Below are 10,334 nucleotides of genomic sequence, written 5' to 3' on the forward strand. Positions count from 1 at the left end.
ATCTCCCAAAATGAAAATGCACATGCCTTTCAACCAGCAGCCCTGTTTTTTAGGAATCTATTCTGTGGAAACACATGGTAGTTAAAGAAATAAGGATGTTCACTTAAATACTGCTTGTAAAAACAACTGGAAACGGATGAAGTGTATTAGAGGAGAACAATTTACATACATACATACACTCAACAGAATATTATATGGATGGATGTTTAAAAGAAAGAGACTATATAAGTTGTCAGATTTAAAAAGCAAGTTTTAGGGGCACCTGGCTGGCTCAGTTGGAAGAACATGGGATTCTTGATCTCAGGGTCATGAGTTTGAGCTACAGATTGGGTACAGAGATTACTAAAAATAAGTAGATACGCTTTTTTTTTTAAAGGCAAGTTTTAGACATTATGGGAAACAAAGTCTGTGTTATTTTATAATTATTCGGAAGATGTCCAGGAAGACTACATACCAATAAGGTGTTTGGCTAGGATGAGGGAGTGTGAGTGCAGGACCTGGATGCAGACAGGGAGGGGAGGATAATAGAATGGGCTTTCAGTTTTTATTCTGTCTCTACATTTACTGTTTGATTTTTCTTTACATAGAAAACATGCATGTTATTACATTTCTAATTGGCGAATAAAAGAATGGATGGGAATTTCCTGAATGTCATTCAGTAGTGTGTCACTTTGGAATCTAGCATGGACTGCTGAGTTCTTAGACCCCACTTGCTGGGACTCAAGCATGTTTTCAGCACAAAGTCATATACAGTTTTGACAGAAAAAAATTAGAAAAACTTTTGTAGATGTACAGTTTTGCTGTCCTCTTAAATAAAAACGAGGTCCACCAAAGGATCTAATGTTAAGTAGCTTCTTAAAATAGAGAATTGTTTCCCTAGGTTTGGAAGTAGAAATGTTGACATATTTGGAAGGTGAATAGTTCTGAGATTTTTGAGATGGAGAAGTTTTCCCAGGTAGATAGATTTTTTTAAAAGGCAATCCAAGGGTTATAAGTCCAAGTTAAAAATATAAGTAAAGCTACATGTTCGATGTAGTCTGGTATACTTTTTGTTGGTAGAATTAGATCTTCCAGTTTTTTTAAGGCCTCCAGGGAACAATGAGTATTTAATCAAAAAGTGTTTACTATTGGCTTTTACTTTTCTCATTTTGGATTTAAAGAGTGTCTTTACTTCCTCTTTCCCTACATACCACCCGCAAAATATAAACAAAATACCCCACACATTCAGATAATACTTTGAAGTGCAACCATAAAAATAGTCTGTTTTGGTTGAATGGCCTCTTTCTTTCTGATTGGTGGCATGTATGCTAAAAGTTCAGAAAGACGTTTCATACAGATTTTAACTTCAGATCCAACTAATTTCTAGCTGCCTTCCAGTATACTAGGAGTTTCTCTGATTTGCAGAGTTGCTTTATTTATGCTTCTTTTGTTAGTGGAAAGTTTCCACTTTTTCATTTATAATGAACTATCTCTCAGGTCCAGGTCCAGCACCCTCAGGAATCTGAGATTCCTTTAGACTGTAGACTAAATTTTTTTAAAGATTTTACTTATTTGAGAGGGAGAGAGCAGGGTTGGGGGTTGCAGAGTGGCTGGTGTGGGTGGGGGGGAGGAGAGGAAGAGGGAGAGAATCACAAGCAGACTCTGAGCTGAGTGCAGGGCCCTATGTGGAGCCTGATCTCATGACCTATGAGATTAGGACCTGAGCAGAAACCAAGAGCTGCACCCCAAACTGACTGAGCCCCCCAGGCAGCCTACACTCTAGACTAAACTCTTAATGCTAGGTGCTCACAAGGTGTACTGTTGCTCAAGTAGAGATTCGTAATACCAAATCTGAATCTATTTGATCATGTGAAATCCCTGCCCAATGTTTACAGGCTCTATGTGAACTGGAGATTTTTACGAGGCATTGAGGCGCAATTCCTGGCTCTGCAGAAAGGATTTAATGAAGTAATTCCACAGCATCTGCTGAAGACATTTGATGAGAAGGAGTTAGAGGTCAGTATGTTAATGTCATGACATCATTTAGTGTCACAGGGAAGGTTGGGAATTTTCTGTTAACTCCGTTTTAGAAGAAAGTCATATTGCTGGTGCTTTTGAAGTTTTATGGTGCAGTGCTTAATAATTCTTATTCACAGGAAAGGTCTTTCCTGCTGTGGAAAAGCTTTTTATGCTTTGGATTTTCTACAAGTAAGCCATCTCTCTCATATTGTGAATACTCTTATTTTTCCATATTTTCTTTTCTTATTTTCAACAGATTTCATGTCTTAGGTGTACATTCTTCTATATGTACATGTTTTCTATTCCCTAATTGTTTTTTTTTTTTTTTCCTAATTAAGTGGTCATTGATATAATTAAATGCCATCACTTTGTCTCCACCATATTGGAATTTTTTTGAATGAAAAGCTTAGGTTCAATTGGATTTACACTAAGCTTGCAAGACAGCATTTGATAAACAAGATCATAGAGAAATAATTAAAACATTTATGATAAAGTGTATCTAAACATCTTTCTTCTCTTTGGAAATATTCGTTACCAATAGCAGTAATAAACAGTTAACCATTTTTTTGTTTTCTTTTAAAGCTGGTTGTTAAAACACCTTTAGTCTGGTTTTATATTTAAGACTTTTAAACAAATACATCTGAACTACTTTGAAAAAATAATGAGGTTTTTATTCTACTGAAGGCCCCAAATTTAATTCGTGGCTAGGAGTAGCATAAATATTTGAAATCTACAAATAAATGTAAAAATTGATTAAAATTCATTAACCTCAGTGTCCTTTCTTTTTTTAAAAAAATATTTATTGGGGCACCTGGGTGGCCTCAGTTGGTTAAGCATCTGCTTTCTACTCAGGTCATAATCTCCACATTCTGGGATCAAGCCTGCATTAGGCTCCCTGCTCAACAGGGAATCTGCTTCTGGCTCCCCCACCCTGCCACCGTTGTGTACTCTCTCTCAAATGAATAAATTTTTTTAAAAAATTAAATTTTTAAAAATTTATTTAAGTAGTTTCTACACCCAGCATGGGCCTTGAACTCACAACCCCAAGATTGAGAGTCAGTCACAGGCTCTTCTGACTGAGCCAGCCAGATTCCCCTTCAGTGTCCTTTCTAATTAAATCTATTAATAGACCTGTTAGGGGATCTAAATAGATTGGCTTGACTCCCTAACCCCGTTCCTTTTGTGTTTGAACTATTCAGTAGTGAAATGGCCAGTGGAAGTGGCCGGGAATGGCAGTAATGGTTGAAATGAGTGAGGAATTTCACCTTACAATTACCACTCCTCTGGAGAAAAGAACTGAGGAGGTATCTTTTGTGTTATAAATACTTCCGTAATCCTATTTGGATACCTACCTCCCTGTTGAGCCTAGCTGTGATTCAGTAATCTTTCCAGAACCCTATTGAAGCTTTGGTGAAGATTTTATGCAATATGATTAGGGTTTATTATATAGTTTCTATTGGTCATGAAATTAATTTTTTTATGAAAATACATAATTTATTTTAGTGTTATATGGGATTAATAGAACTAATTCCAAAATGTGGGATTCGCAGTTATGTTTGCAGTTATGTTATGCTTTAATACTACACACTGTTATAATTCACTGTTATAAATACTTAGATGAATTAGTCTTGGACCCTAAGGACATATATTAATAGTATCCAAGTGATTTTGATATGGCTCATCTATGCTGACCTTGCATCAGGATGTACAGCAGAGCTCTCTCTCAGAGCAGTTCTGTATTTTGTACTTTGCTGTAACTTAAAGATTATCAAATGGATTGTTCTTGCTTATCCAGCACCCATTTCTTGAGTTCCTGAGCAGTATGGTTCTTGCACAGGGTATAGTAAAGTAGGTGTTAACACAGTATTACAGCAGTGGAAACTGCTGGCCAAAGCGGATGGACTCAATTGCCCAAATCCTAAAGCTCGTAAGTGTTGAAACCCAGTATGATACAGGTATTAAGGAAGGCACGTATAAACTGTATTTACTCTGAGTCTATTTTCTGTCCATTAAACATAATTTAGAATTCTATGAAAATACGAGACTTTCATCCTGTCATGTTCTCCACACTGGTGGTTCTCAGACTCTGGATAGGGAACTTGTAGGAAGTAGGTACCACCCATGGATCCTTTTAAATACAGATCCCTAATATCACCCCAGACCCACAGAATCAGAAGTCTGAACATAGGACCTGATGGTGTGTATGTTTTGAAAAGCTTTCTAGATGATTCTGATTTGTATCTTTGATTAAGAACCATCATATGAGAGCCACCACTACAAATCTAAAGTTCTGTTTGAGGGATTTGGGGCTTAACTTTGGATTTCCATTGGCTCATTATTTGTGCAATATTTTAACAGCTCATTATTTGTGGACTTGGAAAGATAGATGTTAACGACTGGAAGGTAAACACCCGATTAAAACACTGCACACCAGACAGCAATGTCGTCAAGTGGTTCTGGAAGGCTGTGGAGTTTTTTGATGAAGAGCGAAGAGCACGGTTACTTCAGTTTGTGACAGGATCATCTAGAGTGCCTCTCCAGGGCTTCAAAGCTTTACAAGGTAGAAAAGCCAGAAGAACACGACATGGCATCAGAGCACTGGTGGAGGGCGTCAGTGTTTGGTTTATATAGTTTACAAACCACAGGCTTCTAAGCAGATTCTCTTCATTCTCTTCCATATCTGACTCTCCTTATCTTGATACCTTCTTCTCCTTCCTCTCCTTTGTTCCCCTCCCAAGAACCTTTTCCCTGGGGCCTCTGTGCCTGTAGTGAGTGCTGTACGTTAGAGACCGTAGGCAGTGGTCTCTGCCTTTTCTTTTCTGGTCACCTGGCTTTTAACCTGTGTGGCGCATTCCAGTAGGGAAAGCCTGTCTGCTTCCACTTCCACATCTCAACCTGGCAGAGCCAAAACCCACTTGGGACGCCTCTTCCCTCTACTTCTGTATTCTTTTCTTGGAGGCAGCCTGCATTGTGGAAGCCATTTGTTTGGTCATTATTGCATGGTGTCAGACCATTTATTTCCAAACATACTCCATTTTTAAAACTTATTTTCTGCGGCATAGCTGTTTAATTTGGGGGCGAGTTGGCAATATTGCTAAGAATTGTGGCGAAGGCACTTGCTTCCTTTCCCTCTGAAGCTCTTCATTTGCAAGGCTGCTGCCACCAGTCACATCTGAAGACCTACACAGCCAGACAGGACAGCGTTGCCCGCAGCACACGTGTTGGAAATCCACGGACGGGGAGGGCATCCTTGTGCTTAATTCCTTACTCGGGCATCCTTGTGCTTAATTCCTTACTTGGAGAACTTGTTAGCAGACTACCTAGAAGCGTAAAGTGAAGCTATATTTCTACATACACTTTTATGGGGTGTCTTATGTTAACTGGAATTTATTCCATGGACTGCTAATCTTTTGCTCTCGGCCAGGTTTGAGGCATGAAATCTAAATTTGCATTTAGGTTGTCATCTTTTTGAATGTGTGTATATATATATATTTGATCTTGAATTTATCCATTTACTTTTCTTCTCATACATTTGGCACATTGATTTTTTAATAGAAGATAGAAGTTGGCAAAGGATTCCAATCCTGGGCCTTTTCTCAAATTGAAATGCTAGCATATTAAGGAATCCGGTGTTATCCAAGGTCAATTTCATTTTTCAAGACCCATATTCTTTTCCTCCTGCCCTTGGCAGCTTATGTGGAGTCACCAGTGATTCCATCTTAGGCCCTGTGGTTTATGTATCAGTTTTATTCTGAGATTTTGGAGACTCACACACACACCTACAGTGACGTGACCCACATTGACTTCTTTTGCAGGCGCTGCAGGCCCACGACTCTTCACCATACATCAGATTGATGCTTGCACTAACAACCTGCCGAAAGCCCACACTTGGTAAGTTGTTTTTGAAGCTTTTCCTCTGCATTCCATGTACGTAGGTGTTAGGTTTAAACCGATTTGAATTTGAGATTATGCAGAAATTGGTAGGAAAGCCTGAAAGTGGCAGTCTCTACTTTAGAGGAGTACAACTTTTTCTTTTAATTTTCTGTGTGTCATGAAATGTGATGTGACTGTATTAGTATACACTTGCTAGGCCAGTTTGCTTATTCTGAATGAACCGTGTCAATCTGATTTGCTCATTTACAGCTTCAATCGAATAGACATTCCGCCCTATGAAAGCTATGAAAAGTTATATGAAAAGCTGCTAACAGCCATTGAAGAAACATGTGGGTTTGCTGTGGAATGACGGACTTCAAGGATTTACCCAGGACTCTATTTATACCCCGACCGACAGCCTCCTTTCAGCAAAGTTTCGCGGAATGCTGAAATACAGGAAAATGCCCCCCCCCCTTCAAAAGATTTTTAGGACACTGTGAGGGGAAAGGACAATTTTGAAATTCCTTTTCAAGGAAAAAAAAGAGGTCTTTATGCTTTGCCATGAGGCCACACTCAGCTGCTATTTAAAATTAATATCTTGAACCTAAAGAATGCTGACTTTTCCTACATTTCCAGAGTTAGGCAGTATTCTACACTTAAAGACTACTACTATTTTTATAAAAGGTAATCTATTCAAATTGCTCCACAGATTTCAAGTCTCTCAAACATCAAGACAACTTCAGCAGTCGGTACACGTCACATTTCATTTTGATTGAATACATGATTTTGAACAGCTCCTGTACTTGCTCTTTGTAAAAGAAAAATAAATAAAATTATTTTGAATTATTCTACCTTTGTAAACAATTGGCTAAAGGAATCATTATCTTTAAAAAACAATTAAGCCATTTACATGTTTAATTACATTTTTCTATAGCAAAGCATTATATTTTAAAAGCATTATATGTTTCAAACTAGCCTAAGTAAGTCTTTTGTATATTTTTCAAGCACGAACTTCCTGGAATACAGCCACATAATTTTGGTTGTCAGATTCCTAATGCAACCATTTAGTCTAAACTTAGCTTATTTGATACAGTAAGATGCATTCAGGGGCTCCTTTTTTTAAGAGACTTTTAAAAAAATCCTAATTTTTTTATCTTGAATCAATATGATCAGGTATTTGGGATTTACTTCATCTTAAATGGAAATACTGCATTTTTATAGGTCCTCAGATTGTTGGATGGGATGGGATTTTCATTCTTTTGCTGGGTCAGCGTATCTTTAATATATATACTATTTCTGTAAACCAAAGTCTCCTATGACAAGTGCACCTAATTTATATTTTAATTATGGTCTAACTTTCTATCAAGTAAACCATCTACAATCTTTGTTTAGCTGCTCATGATATTTTAATCAGCTAAAATTATGACAAAGGAAAAATTTTATTCAGCCAGCTTAGAAAACCCCTGTTTTTACCTAACAAAATGAAGGTAGGGGTGAGGAGGGGGTAGGATTACTGGAGAAATAGTGATTCTGAATCTATGGTATAAATTACTTTAGAATGGAAGAATTCTGTTTTGGAGGTAAGGGAATCCCAGTTCCCTGGGTGTTGATCAGTGTCTGATTTTGAAATACCCAGATTGAGCTTTCAAGGTGTGTGGCATGTTGCATGATCCAGAAGGTAACCAAAATTCTGGAGTAAAGGATTGAAAAAATCTGAAATCATGGGTGGCTTTTAAAATCCAACTATCAGAAATCTGCACTATATATATTTTTTCTTACACAGATGTGAATCAAGAAGGGCAAATTTTGATGAGATAGCTCCTTGGAAATGTTGCAGCTTAATTATCAAGTGAATAGGCCCTTTGTGTTCTTTCATCTGATGGATTGGTTTTCAGTCTGTGTTCACGAACCAAGGGGTTCCTCAGAGGTGCCTCAGAAGTAGTGGTTTAAGAGAGGAGGGGACGGAGGGAGAGGAGGGGCCTGGTTGGTATTTGAGTTGAAGCCTCTAACTCCCCACCCTCAACCCCTTGTACAGGAGCAGCTCCCAAGTCCTCTCTTGTGTATTGGAATTCCAAGTAAGTTTTCCCAGAGGTGGGAGGTTGAGGCGGGCGGGGATAAAAGAAGCGGAAATTTTGCTATTTAGAAAAAAGAGTCGAGAACTGCTTGTGTAGTTTCGAAGCATTTGAATTTATTTCATTCAGCCAAATTGGACCGCTACATGCAAGCTAGTCATAGTCCTGTGCAGTGGTAACGTGCTTCCACTGACCTTTTCCTTCCCAGACACCTTGTGTCTTAGTAGCACTCGAGAACATCTTGAAATGTACAGAAAACGTTTCTAAACTCGATCAGTTGTCAGCATTCACGGTAGTACCCTATTGGCTGCAGACTCGTCTCTTGTATGTTATATTAAAACACTAGTGCAGTGTGATTGTGCCTACTGTTACAATCTTCCAAAAACGAAGTCCATGCTGAACACGTTAGAGAAGTCCTAACCAATGGATGCAGGAGTAAATGCTACTATCATAACGTACAGTAAAGCAGGCTAGTACCATCGCTTTTGAGTGCCTTTTTAACTTTATAATGATGACTTAATAGAGCTTTAAAAGAAATCTACCCTAGCAGTCTGTGGTATCACCAACATGATTTATAAAGACATGATTTAGATTTCATTTTTCAAAATTACGTTACCTGATTACGTCCAAACAGGTGCTAAGCAAACTAAACCCCCACCATGTCATTGAATCTGAGACTAGCCCCTCATGTGTAATGTGAATATTTATTTCCACACATCCCTCTTAGCTGGGTTTTTCTGCTCCCTGCCCCTAGTTGTGTTATTCCAGATATGTGATGTCACGTTTCCATACAGTGCCTCTCCATCATGAGTGCTTAATTATGAACAGTGATTACTTTGTAGAGCTCATATGCAGTACAGAGGTGAGTTTTGTTTCAGAGGGTCTAATTTCTTGATGTAAAGAGTTTTTAAATAGTGCTGTGTATAGTGTACATTCTGTTTTGCACATAGTTTGTTGCCCTGAATGGGTTTTATTTTTACCGAGTCTTCTTCTTCTTCTTCTTTTGGTAGCATTTACGTTCAGAGCACAAAACTCCTTTCTTTTAAATACAATGTAATTTGCTTATTTTACAACACTAAGTCTGCTTTGAACTTCCAGTGTGTTGAACTGGTTGCATTGTTGGGAATTAGAGATTATTTCAGTCATCTGTACAGTTTGATAGAGCAGCTCCTCCCGCTTCTGTTTTTAAGCGGTAGCACGCAGCCGGTGGGTGCCACATGTGGCACCTAACGTTCTTAAGTTAGGGTGATGATTGTACCAAATGCTGAGTTGTTTTGTTTCTAGATGTAATTAGTTCACTTCATGTAATATTCTTCTTTCTCTCAAACTGACTTTAAAAACAAAGTTTTATCATTTTCATTGTATTTGTATTTATTACAGAGTGTTTTAGCTTTGATATTCTTTGTATTTTCACTCGGTTGTTACATGAGCTTTATCAATAACATCTGTATAAATGGTTTTTAAAAATTAACTATGTATGTGCCCATGCCGAAGTTGAGCAATAAAATGAATGCTGTTTGCACTGTCACAGCATCAAAGTTTTTAAAGAATACTGAGTTTACAATGAATTGTTTTGAAAAACCTTCACGATTGGCTTGATAAAGAGCTTAGGAACCATCACGAGAGAAGTTTAAGAAGATTCACGTGCCTTCCTTGGTTGTCTTTGTCACACTGCAGGGCTCCAGAGAGCTCAGACCCCCCTTCCTGTCCGCAGGCAGAGCAGGAAGGAGGGTGCTTGCTGGGCAGGTGGGCTGGCAGTGGCTGCTGGGGGGCTGTGTGGGATGGATTGCCGAGGCCGCCCTGGGCTCCCTGGGGAAGTGTTCCAGGCCCAGAACCGTGTCTGTCAGGGCTCTGGCGGGCAGAGCTGTGGTAGGGGCCTTTTTTGCTACCTTGGTGTTAAAGCAGTAAAATCCTCAAAAGGAGAAACCAATTACATTTTTCCGAGAAACCGACTTTAAGGGCCGTGATTTACAACTCTGTAAATGATAGTGGATCAAAGTCCAGCTAAATATATGGGTGGAAAAAAGGAATGGCTACGGTGTTTTCTCATCCACGGCACAGCCTGTGTAAGGCTCCCTGTAGCATAGGCCACACAGGAAGGAATGTTGGGGGAAATGCAGCGCAAGTAGTAGTGGTAAAGTTCAAAGACTAGGCATGGTGTCCGTTTTTTTTATATCCTTTTGAAAATTTTTTTGCTTTGTCTTACCTTGCCATTTTTACTGGTTATTATATAAAAGTCGTAGTGCTAGTATATTAAGGATGTTAGTATTTTTATAATCTATGAGCTATGCAGAAGTTTGATTTGACGTGTGTTATGTTTTTCTTTTTATTCTGTGACAACCTAAAAGGTATGTCTCTTCGTTGTGATGAAGGTTAACCTTGGGTATCCAT

General features: G+C 38.6%; 1 protein-coding gene across 1 annotated transcript in view; it reads left to right on the top strand.

The window, feature by feature from the left end:
- The window catches only part of SMURF2 (SMAD specific E3 ubiquitin protein ligase 2), a 124,068-nt gene extending 114,575 nt beyond the window's left edge, over nucleotides 1-9,493 (top strand). The window contains exons 16-19 of the mRNA XM_072746782.1: nucleotides 1,875-1,995; nucleotides 4,357-4,558; nucleotides 5,814-5,889; nucleotides 6,142-9,493. Of these exons, the coding sequence (XP_072602883.1) occupies nucleotides 1,875-1,995; nucleotides 4,357-4,558; nucleotides 5,814-5,889; nucleotides 6,142-6,241 (499 nt within the window). The 3' untranslated portion in view covers nucleotides 6,242-9,493. The remainder of the gene's footprint in view (nucleotides 1-1,874; nucleotides 1,996-4,356; nucleotides 4,559-5,813; nucleotides 5,890-6,141) is intronic.
- The last annotated feature ends 841 nt before the right edge of the window (nucleotides 9,494-10,334 follow it).

Source organism: Vulpes vulpes, chromosome 2 (assembly GCF_048418805.1).
Source record: "Vulpes vulpes isolate BD-2025 chromosome 2, VulVul3, whole genome shotgun sequence".
Taxonomy (NCBI): Eukaryota; Metazoa; Chordata; class Mammalia; order Carnivora; family Canidae; genus Vulpes; species Vulpes vulpes.